At 37.1% G+C, this 11,344-nt stretch overlaps 1 protein-coding gene across 9 annotated transcripts; it reads right to left on the reverse strand.

Moving 5' to 3' along the window:
• Positions 1-6,210, reverse strand: LOC140891186 (uncharacterized). 9 transcript variants are annotated; one of them, XM_073299539.1, is made up of 12 exons: positions 5,933-6,210; positions 5,322-5,464; positions 5,186-5,236; positions 3,740-3,825; positions 3,473-3,643; positions 3,240-3,335; positions 3,045-3,128; positions 2,170-2,233; positions 1,547-1,610; positions 1,312-1,454; positions 1,072-1,142; positions 1-271 (listed from the first exon to the last, which is right to left on the reverse strand). In XM_073299539.1, the coding sequence occupies exons 5-11, from the start codon at positions 3,630-3,632 to the stop codon at positions 1,127-1,129; spliced, it is 627 nt and encodes a 208-aa protein (XP_073155640.1). In that variant the 5' UTR covers positions 3,633-3,643; positions 3,740-3,825; positions 5,186-5,236; positions 5,322-5,464; positions 5,933-6,210; the 3' UTR covers positions 1-271; positions 1,072-1,126. The 9 variants fall into 9 exon arrangements, 3 of the variants coding, with proteins under 3 accessions (XP_073155640.1, XP_073155642.1, XP_073155641.1); XR_012152446.1 differs by having other exon boundaries at positions 1,072-1,454; positions 1,540-1,610; positions 3,045-3,121; positions 3,240-3,394; positions 3,494-3,643; XR_012152445.1 differs by having other exon boundaries at positions 1,072-1,454; positions 1,540-1,610; positions 2,762-3,128; positions 3,240-3,394; positions 3,494-3,643.
• Positions 6,211-11,344: the final 5,134 nt, after the last annotated feature.

Here is an 11,344-nt window from a genome sequence, read left to right on the forward strand (position 1 = left end):
CATCATTAAAATATATGAAAGTGCAAAGCTGTGGGGCGGAATATTCTCATAAAAAGTACAAGATATGTACCCAAATCTCACTAAAACACATTTCATACTGAAAATCTTGGTAATATTTGTGCCATAACATGTGGACCGTGTGCCAATCCTAACAATTCAGTCTCTCTGAATGAATACGAAACAAGTGACTATAGAAGGAACTGTTGATGATGCCCAAGGGAATGCCCATCACAGTCAGCGACGATCTCCGCCACCAGTAAGAACCAGACTTCTGAAATACGACATTAGATAACACAGATTAAATATAACACAGCAGGGGAAAACGAAATTTGAAATAATTGAGAAGGTAGAAAAATCAAAGATGAGTGGCAAACAACATACTATGCGCATTTATGGAGAAAACAAATGATAGAACAGAGCTGCATATAAGCACATAAAAAATAACTGAAGAGAATATGCTAACATGAATCTACAGTTAAAACATTAAAAAAAGCCACAGATAACGAGTAAACGAGTGCATTTAGTTTCCACCAAATGAAATTGAGGAAGATTCCTTTGAGATTCTTCGAATATATTCAGGTTCAAGAAAAGGCATTAGGTGGAATGAAATAACCATAAATTTATAAATGACAACATAGTGGAAGCATATCAAACATTATCAGCAATGACATTACGATGCTGTGAAAATGTCAATCAATGGACAAATTGTGAATATGCAGAATTGTTCATAGGAGGAACTAGAGTGCACGCGGAAACCCAAATTATGAATACTGTACAGTCGTTCTCAATGTACTTTCCTCGAATTATTGGTTGGAAACTACAAGACACTCATGCTGACCAATGATCCAGTGATTATTATGAATAAGGTGGGTCCATAATACCCCCAAAACGAACCCATAAACTCCTTATATGTATTTTTCAATGGAAAAACAAAAAGGAAATAAAATTATCAATACAAATTATGAAACCAACTAATTGTTAAGTACAAATTTACAACAATAGATCATGATATGTCCAGAAATGCATCCACGACTTCAAATCATTAATTGGAAAAGTAAACCAGTAACTTACCTAGCCTAGGCGACGGTCGAAGACGGAAACCTTCTAAAGCAGCTGAAAGCATGCATCATTTCAACACGCACCTGTTTGGTGAAATCGAAAAACAGTAAACAAAAAATCAGAATCAGAATTTAAAAATATATTCTTTATCAGACAATGATGAAATCAACTTAAAACTCTTGACATTCCAGCAAACATGTTTACTATCCAAATACTAGCAGTTGTCAGTGCATAAACTCTTGGATACGATACTTGGCTGAATCCATCGGGCCACAATATGGATATAGCATAATTTCCCATGGGCCGAATATCTTTAGGTTCGATGTCCTCTGATACATCGAAGTACCGGAGTTTCTTATTGAGGATAAGTCCCATAGTCCCGTCACTTTATAGTGCTGGAAAATATAAACAAATGTAAGATCTAGCGATCCTATGAAAAAAATGGCATTAAAAAATCAAAGATTATAGCAAAAAACACACAATTTACTAGGCGTGTTCTTTTATCGAGCTGGTTAATCAAATAAACTCTGCTCTCGAAATCCTGCCACAACCTACAACATCAGATCAACCACAAACAGTTGGAGCATTAGAATATAACAATTACTGAATAAACGAGGTGAAAATAATCCTTGAAATGTCCAAGAACATAAATTTGAACCCGAGCTTAAATAATTCCTATGACTCAAAATACAACCATGTGGAATAGGTACAATGCTCACAGGTTCCAAATTCAAGTGTATGAAGATTTTTCATGGCCCAGTACAAGAAAACCTATTTTAAGACACCTAGTCATCCATTTCCTCAAGTGTAGCTTTGGTTGCTGCCTTGGCTTCTTCTAATAGGTCATCTGGAACCTTTTGATTATAAACCATATCATAAACGTTTAATTTAATTTATTAAATGCATGTATAATTTCAAGTATTTAGGCACTTTAAATTCCTAAAATCTCATTACTTAATTAAAATTCCTAACATTAATCATCTCTGGATTAAATAATAGCATAATATTCTTTTCGTTTTGAACTAACTTTAATATAATATTACAGCGATTAAGATTTATAAATTTCATATATAAACTTTTACATGAAATATGAAAACACACAAAACATACTTAAAACTTGAAGTTGTGGAATCACAACAGAATTTGAACGATCTAGCAAGATATCTCCCAGCAGCTGAAAATGACATCACAAAGATCACAGTTCAACAGGAAGACACAGGCAAACATCATGAGTCCGCAAAATTAACTATTGTTCTATTTTTGTCCTTTAAGGAATGGATGTTAGCAGGACGTGTGCATATCAGAGCAGTACAAAACTATGTAACATAAAATAAAGAATGATCATGCAATACCTTGATTGCTTAACTTCTAGTGATATAGTTGGAAGATTCAAGCAGCTTACTATTATACTCTACAAAGAACTACAGAAAGACATATCTAGCAGATTAAAAAGTGGAGCACACAAGGGAAACAAAATTGATTAATTTGCAGAGCCATAATACAGTAACTTTTGATGGTAACACATGTGAATTACTGAATTATAGATCTCTACTAGAAAAATTTAGAATTTTCTATGGCCATTTCAGAAAGAGGATGATTTCTATATTATCGTAGTCACAAGCAAAATCTAACACATAATGAAGACTTTACTTTATTCAGTATGCTTATTGACGACGTGCAGTTCACTGAGTACATCACTTACCCAGTCATAAATTTTAGCAAGAAATTCAGTAAATGTTGACTTGTGCCTAGACAATAGTTCCTGCAAAGGAAAGCCATGCGCCATGTTTTCAAGTATGCAACACGTTAATGATAGTATAATACACATTAAAATTTCAAATTACAGCGCCTTTCCAGTTTCCATGCATCAAGATAAAATACAAAAATACATGAATAAACATATGAAACAAAGAAATGAAAATCTAAGGCATCCCATCAATATCATGAATAAACAAAGAAACATGAACAGGTACAAGTCTACCCACTTGGAACTAAAGCGCTGATGTTTATCCTAGCCAGCTTCAAAAACTCCGTTATTCCCCTCCCCAATTTGTGAAACAACCTTAAAACTTCAAAAGTACTCAAAAAATGGTTAGCAAAGTTGATCTAAGTTCCTGTCTGATCAAAAGAATGACACCTGAACAAATAGCATTAGTGGCGGAGAGATGCATCGATCGTACCCAGATTCGGTACTCCATGTGCTTTCCCATTAACATTGTCTTCACCATCTGATTCATGAATCTCAATTCTGCTATCATCTCTCAATGCTTGGGTTTCTGCAAGGATTTCATAATGAGAAACTGATGATTGTCCCATGTTGAGTAAACTTTGACACCTACAGAAGAAAATAATAATAATAATAATAATTTCCTTCACTAGACCAGATTCAAGACCATTGTACTCTTGCACGTACTTATGTGGAACATAAACATACAGTAATAAATGCAATGTTCCCAGAATGTAAACTTAGTTCCATTGCGGAAAGCCGAAGGCTTGTGAGCCAAAAGTCGGAGAGGGTAGTTTCCATGGCCATCTGATGTAACCCCCAGCCTTGGATAGTGTTTTAATAGCATTGAAGCAACATCTACAACAAAAAAACACCAACCAAGATTAGGAGAATGAAATATAATGAAGGAACCAATGATGAATATATATACATCTCCATATATATGTGGCTTACCAAAAGATTCGGCTGTGATAAGACTATTAAGAAGCAACACTCCATTCTCACCATTCTGAGGTTTCAGTAAATGTTTAGGAGTTTCTCTGTAGAGATAAATAACCATGTTCTTTTGTCAATATAAATAAAAGTAGGTGAACTCAGTATGGTTGCATTTGATGTACCTTTCTATCAAGTCCTGCATTGTTCTTCCACCAAATACATTATATCAAAATTAATATAAATTATATACTACTCAATAAATTTAAACATAAAAAATAATTAAGCATATATATATATAGAATTTATAATAATTAATTAATAGTACCCTTTGGTGGCTTGTTGATAGAGCTTTCCATGGGCGGAGAAAATAAAAAACAATGATAGTGATTTAATACCATACCAAAAGCATTAATGTGCATGAATATTACAAATAGGGGTGCAAACGAACCGAACCTGTTCGTGAGCTTTACGAGCCCGCTCGATAAATATTTGATTCGTATTCTAGCTTATCGAACTCGAGCCGAATTCGAACATTTTTTCGAGCCGAGCTCGAGCCGTGTTCGATAGTTCGCGAGCCTTAATATTTAATTAATATAATATAATTATATAATAATATATATACATTTCGAGCTTTCGAACTATAATATCCGAATAGTTCACGAATAGGTTCGAATATTTCGAACCGAACTTGAACTCGAACTTCATTTCGAGCCGAACTCGAGCCAAAATATTTGAAATTATCGAACTTCGAATCGAGCTCGAACTCGAATATACTCTTATCAAGCCGAATTCGAACCTTAAAATTTTACCACTATTCGGCTCGATTCGGTTCGTTTGCACCCCTAATTACAAATGCCCAAAATACTATCTAACTGTTTCCGTCAATCTTACTGAGAAAATACTTCACTGTCTCATAACATCCAAATGATTGGCTCACACATTTGCCCTATCATGGATCAACACTGGTTTCCCAATCTATTTGTAATTATCTTTCAGCATTACGATAAACGAAGATCCATCATTTCAATTTATTTCCAATATGGGACTGATATTATCTACTCATTACCTTGGAGAAAATTGTCGTGAAGTTAATTTCAGATTATTTATTACTGTATCTGTGATATTCATTTTGTAAGCAAGAATTAACTTTATTATTTAATAAATGACTTCGTGCAAGATTTTCCATTTGAAAATTAAAACAGTAGGAAAATAATTGAAACTTTTTTCCGGATTGATAGAGTCCATGCAGATAGAATAAAAGAAAACAATTTGTCATCAGAAAATTACATAAAACTGTTAACACAAATAAATCATATTACGCCATCAAATAAAAACTCCTTTCAGCCTTTTCTATATCACTCGAGTAATGAAATATGTTGTAGTTGCTGAGAAAATTTACCCAAAAACACAAAGGTTTATGCAACTTGATACACATAACAAATCTAAGACTCGTGATTTATTTACCATGTCATTTACTGGACATGCTGGCGTTGTGAGCTCTAACCGAAAAGAGACCTGCGCGCCAATTGTAAATGTTGTGTGAGAACATTGAACTGCGTACATAAATTAAGAAACTAAATGATCCAATATCTTGAGACACCTCTCCAGATTCCTTGCTGACACTAAGGTCTTTCACAAATCCACAAGAAACTATGTCAGTTCCAAAATCTGGATCAATTATCTGGGACAAGGCTTTTAGGACATCATTCTCAGCAACTTGAGAAGTTACATCTGAAGCCGCAGCTGCATTTAAATTTCACTGCATTAAGTTGAATTAAGAAAGTTTCAAGATATACCAGAAGCCAGGTCTAAGCTAAATAGCAGGGAAAAAAAGGAAATCCAATAAAAGTGATGGCATCACCTTTAAGTCATGGTAACTAGACGATGAACAAGTAAACTAGTTGATATTACCCAATAAAGCATTGTAATAACATTATGCTCATTAATCACTGTACATTACGTTCAAACTGACATACAAAAGTAAGTTAACTCATCGAAGAACTAGATGCGAGAGATTTCTGCCCTTTTTCTGACTCGATAAAATCTAAAAAAAAGCACTTCCATGAAGACCTCTGGTGAGAAGATAAGGAGAAGCTGGTTTCCCAGAAGAGGTAAAAGCACGAATTGCAGAAGACAAAAATAAAAAACATTGCGAAGCAAGGAACAGAAAAAATCACAAATGGATTTATCTCCACTCTGAATAATTTTTACCTCAAAACACCCATTTGTCTTCTTAAACAAGTGCGCGGTCCGTGGGTAGGCACAAGCGACCAACCTTACCGCCAATCCCTTGTCGCCGGAGTCGCCAAGTACAAGAAGAAGGAGAAAAATCGACGAACCTCGTCAACTACAAGAGCAGCAAAAATCTACGAATGATGAAAAAGCAGAATGAAGAGGAAGAAATCGCGATTAAGGTTTTGTCAAATTGTAATCGAAAGAGAGCAAAAAGAAAGGGAGAAATCGCGATTAAGCGTTTGGGGATTTTGGGTTTTTTTGGTCAGACGTGAAGGGTAAGGGTAAGGGTAAGGGTAATATAATAGATGTATTTTAACTTTTATTATATTATTATTATTTAAAATTAAAAAAAATTATCTACAAAAAGCGTTGTTGTACATAAAAAAAACGCTCATCTACAACGTTTTTTAAAAAGCGTTGTGGATGACGAAAAAATGTTGTCTTTTACAAATTTTAAAAAATAAAGACAACGCTTTCTCATAAAAGCGTTGTGTTTCTTTTTTTAACAACGCTTTTTGTAAAAAGCGTTGTCTTTCAACTGTTGTCGATGACCATTTTTGTTGTAGTGATTAAAAATGATATCAAGTGTGTCAACCGAACATTTCGACGTAGTGTTCTTGTGTCGAACCGTTGTGTTGAATCCAAAGAGTATTAGAAAAGCTAATGGACATTAGCAAGGGAACATCAGTTGTCTGATCATGATAGGTCACATTATCTAGGATCTAGTTCTCAAGATCTAGCAGGTTGTGTCACAAGTTTTCAGCATGTCATATCCGTCCAGTCTACTGTCAAGGATATTGCGTTTTAGCAATGGACAATGGTCGGATGCGTGATAGGTAGCTAGAGATGATGGTGTCATCAGAGACTCCGAGGTGAGTTATACCAAGTGCAATGGCTGTCGAGTTTCGAGACAGGATAGGAAGCGTTTCCATATGCCTGTGTACTGTGTAATGTCCCGGTAGAGCATTTTGGTGGGAGCTTGCCTTAGTCTTGATGCGATGATTGCCATTGCGGCATCTTCATATGAGTTTGCGAACCAATGGTTAATGGATGACGTAACGTCATGTTGACTAGTGATGATAGTAATCATCGGGACACAACGTTGTGCTATATCAAGAAACGTGAACTGTGATTAGTACTAGACTTGATGGCTTGAGTTCCCAGTATTGCTTGGGAAGCTTGTTTGCTTCAGGGGAGCATGGGAAGGATAACTAGTCTGGGAATCGTGTTAAGCAGTTACGTTGGATTATAGCTTCGTGTCACTAGGATTCTCTTAGGGAAAGATTCTTGAGTTTATTTTTAAGAGCAGTGTTGGGATTGGTGTTGCCTGACTAGAGGTGTTGTGCACCGAGAGCTTTTAAAACCATTAGGTGGTTAGATGCAGTTAGTGATTCGATGAATGTCACAAACCAGTCAGGTTATGACTTGGTCTTCGTCAGTCTAAGATTTTTCTTTGGGACGATGATCTCGATCGAGCGGGTGTTTGCATCCTTCGTGAGTGAGATCGTGGTCAGAATGGAAAATATATAAGTGTTGTGATACATTAGTGCCAGGAATTTCAACTGTCGACAAGAAGCGTGGTAGTATTCAGTTGGCAGAATACTAATGCGAACCGTATTAATGGAGCTTGCAGGAAATTCGAAAAGAATCTGAGTGTGTCGGAAGCTATTTCGACCAGACACTCAAGCATGTGTCTCTAGTACGTTCTCGAGGTTCTACCCTAGATTTCGAGGATGAAATCTTTTAAGGGGGGGAGAATGTAGTGACCCGTATCCAGAATTAACGATTAATGAGTAATTAATCATAGGATCATGTTGAGATTCAGTAAAACATGATTAAGAAAATTCCAAATGGAGTAACGGAGTCGAGAAATGGATCCAGGACACTAAAAAATTGGGGGTAAGGTTTGGGAGGTTCGGACGCTCCGAATGTGATCGGAATCAAGTATCGGAGGCTCCGAGGAGTTCGGACGATCCGAAGACCGATCGGATGGTCCGAACAGTTGCCAGCCAGTTGTCCTGAGATAATACGTCATTGGTGACGTCAGTGATGGGACTTCGGAGGATCCGAACAGGGTCGGAGGCTCCGAAGTCAGGAATGGAGGATCCGAATCGGATCGGAGTCTCCAATGTCGAGTTCGAAGGCTCCGAAGTCGAGTTTGGAGGCTCCGAACTTTGCCTATAAATAGGGGGCCGAGATTTCATTTTCAACTCGCCCCTCTCCTCTTTTATCTCTGATTCTTTAGCCTTCTAACTCAGATCTATGAAATTCTAGGCGTCCTATTGGGAACCCGGAAGTAGCGGAGCGATTCCGGCATCGTAGCGGAGCTATGACTAAGTTTTGAGGCAGTCGCCATCAGCGAGCTGACGACGGACGCAGGTATAGCTATGGTATCCTTAAATTATTTAGGAGTATGCAATAGCTTAACTAAGGATTTTAGAGCTTAATAAATGATGGATGGGTATTTGCATTATAGAGCTGATGATAGCCTTGAGAACCTAGAGTGGGACTGCTAGGAACTGCCTGTAGAAAGGTACGTAAGTACTGCCTGAGATGGCCAGCATGATATATATTATATGTGTTGCATGAGTATGTGCTACGTGTTTTGTATGTTTTACTGCTTTAGCACATGCATGTTTTTATGGTGGACTGCATCTGGTATGATGTGAGTCATGATAGTTTCCATCAGTGAGGCGTTACTTCCTGTGGATTCGTGTCTGGGGACACTCAGCCCCTGGTTTTGCTATCACTAAGAGCGACCACGATGGTGGAGTAGACACTATAGTTGATAGGGGAATATAGGAGCGGCACCGCGGACTAGCTATCCGACACTGCCCTGTATATTCCTAGAGCACCTGAGTATATTGTTTTACCCTGGTTTTAAATACATTTATGTGATGCATATATTTTATATATCATTGCTTTCGTATTGAGCGTATTCGCTCACGTCCAGTATTTTCTGTATGTCTGGACACCCCATTCGACGGGGCAGGTGTAGGTGAAGGGTTGAGCACTAGGATCTTGGAGTGGCCAGTGACCTTGGAGACAGCAGGATTAGTTGTAGGTTTTTGCCCTTATGCTTATTTGTTTCGATTGGGTTGTATAATCGAATTTGTTTAACCGGTTGTATTCTGTCGGTCTGGTTTTATTTAAGTCTTCCGCAGTGATTTATTTTAAATGCATGTTTATTTATGCTCTAAACTCTGATTAGGTAGTGGATCCGGGTCGGGTCGCTACATGGCCACAGTCGATTGTTTTCAAAAGGTGGTCAGATTCAGACCAGAGATGTCAAAGGAGTGTAAATTCTTTGGTAAGGGTTCTCGATCCAGAATTCCTTTGATATCTGTTTTGTCTATGATTCGGTTGTTACAAAAAGGAGCCGAATGATTCTTGATCTATGCTATTTATGTCTTGAAGTCTAGCCCTGATTTGATTGAGATACCAATGGTTAAAGAATTTGCTGAAGAATTTCCAGGGGAGATTCCTGGATTACCGCCTATTCGTGAAATCGAATTCAGCATCGAATTGACATCAGGCATGCAACCGATTTCTAAATCCCCTTGCCGTATGGCTCCTGTTGAACTGAAGGAATTGAAAGAGCAGTTGGAAGACTTGATTGCCAAGGGATACATCAAACCTAGTGTGGGGACCTCGGGTGCTAATCTCAATTGATAACATATAATCTATGTTAATTCAAGTCAGGGCAACAAGGTAAGAAGCAATCAAAAAAAAAATTTTAAGGGAGGCGCGGGCGCGCCCTTGTCTCGCACCATGGGCACCATGGTGCGAGGCTTAGGCACGGGAGCGCCTTGGGTCAGGCGCGTCGAGTCTCCTCCATGTCAAACTGAAAAATGAAGGTTTTGCCCCTGCTTTGAACCTCAAACATTCTATAACAAGTATATCAACTTCCATACCTCAAAATCTAGAAGAAAAAATGCAATATCATAAGGTGTTCAAGGATCCAAACATTACAAGTTGTTATAATATGACATGCTAGTAAATCAACAAGATTCTTGTTGTTCAAAACACACAACTAAAGTTGCTAAGTTCATACAACTCATACAAACACTTCTATAGAGAATATACATAAAGGTCTTGATAACAACTTCTGCACTTCTAACTCGAAGTCACCACATCTATCTTGATCTTATTCTTTCACGGGCGTCCCTAATTCATACCAGCCCCACCTATTGCCATGCACACTTACAAACAAAGCAATATCCGGATATCTCCAGTGAGAATAAAATCCCAGTATAAAACAACATAATCATGCATAACATAGCAATTTAAGAAATAGCCATATGAACATCTTAATCAACATTTAAACTAATCTAATGCAATGCATGATTTAAAAAACTTCTATCAAGTTCTATATCGGTTCTTGGAATCCCGGGGAAGAAGAACACAACAAACCTCCCACCTACTCTCTCTTTCGGGTGGCGTAGAGCTCTTTTCCCAAACTTTGGCCCACTATATCAAGATTCTAATAGTAGGAGTCGATCTATCTCCTAAGCTCCTCGATATATGTCCAAACATCTGTATTTCTTCTGGCGAGTCTGCCATTCAAAATCTCAAAGGGTTGTTGGCTCAATATGAATGCAACAAATCTATATAAACATAAATCTAAGCCAACAATAATTAAACAAGCTCATCTAGTAAAGAATCAACATCAAGATTTCATTCAATCCATATCAATGCAAGAAGCATTTAAACACATAAGTATGTGGTTTAAGGGCACTCAAGTAGATCTATCATGAGTGTTCAATCCCTTCAACTTTGATGATTTCTTATACCTTTATTATCTTGGTTTCAAACTCTTAAACTCTTCACAAGATGCATCACAACAAAGGCTATCAAAATCTGCTCACAACTCTTGTCAATCTTCAAGGTAGAAGTCACAAACCTTAGCCAATTCAATCCCGGTTCAAAGCTGAAGTCTCGAGTTAGATATCCCCTGTTTTTAATTCTGAAAACACAGCAAAAATAACTAATAACATCAGCAAGAACTCACTTCATTCACAGCTCAATCACAAGGATTCAAACTCTATCAAATTCTTGAACTGGCGGCGTAACGGTACGAAATCGGTAACCAAAACTGAATTCTAACCAATCTAACATCCAAAACAACTTCATATACATGATATACCAGCAAAATATCATCATATATCATCATACCAACAACTATAAATTTCAAAATACATGCTGTAATTTCATATCAAATAAAACTGTTGTCTGTTCTTCGATCCGGTTTCGATATAACAAAGCTTTTAATCTCAAGAACACAAATATAAAATAAAATTCTGAGTTCTTCCTCATCTCAATTTCAAAATATGCTGTAAACATAATAACACTTACACCAAATTGAAACTCTTTAAGAGAGGATTGCAG

The sequence above is a fragment of the Henckelia pumila genome, chromosome 3 (genome assembly GCF_033568475.1).
Source record: "Henckelia pumila isolate YLH828 chromosome 3, ASM3356847v2, whole genome shotgun sequence".
Lineage (NCBI taxonomy): Eukaryota > Viridiplantae > Streptophyta > Magnoliopsida > Lamiales > Gesneriaceae > Henckelia > Henckelia pumila.

Coding starts and splice junctions, on each gene's coding strand:
- LOC140891186 (XM_073299539.1), bottom strand. CDS start 3,632: ATGCTATTAAAACACTATCCAAGGCTGGGGGTTACATCAGATGGCCAT. Junction 3,336..3,472: donor TATGTTTATGTTCCACATAA/GTACGTGCAAGA, acceptor AAATCCTTGCAG/AAACCCAAGCATTGAGAGAT. Junction 2,234..3,044: donor CATCAGCGCTTTAGTTCCAA/GTGGGTAGACTT, acceptor TGTCATTTTCAG/CTGCTGGGAGATATCTTGCT.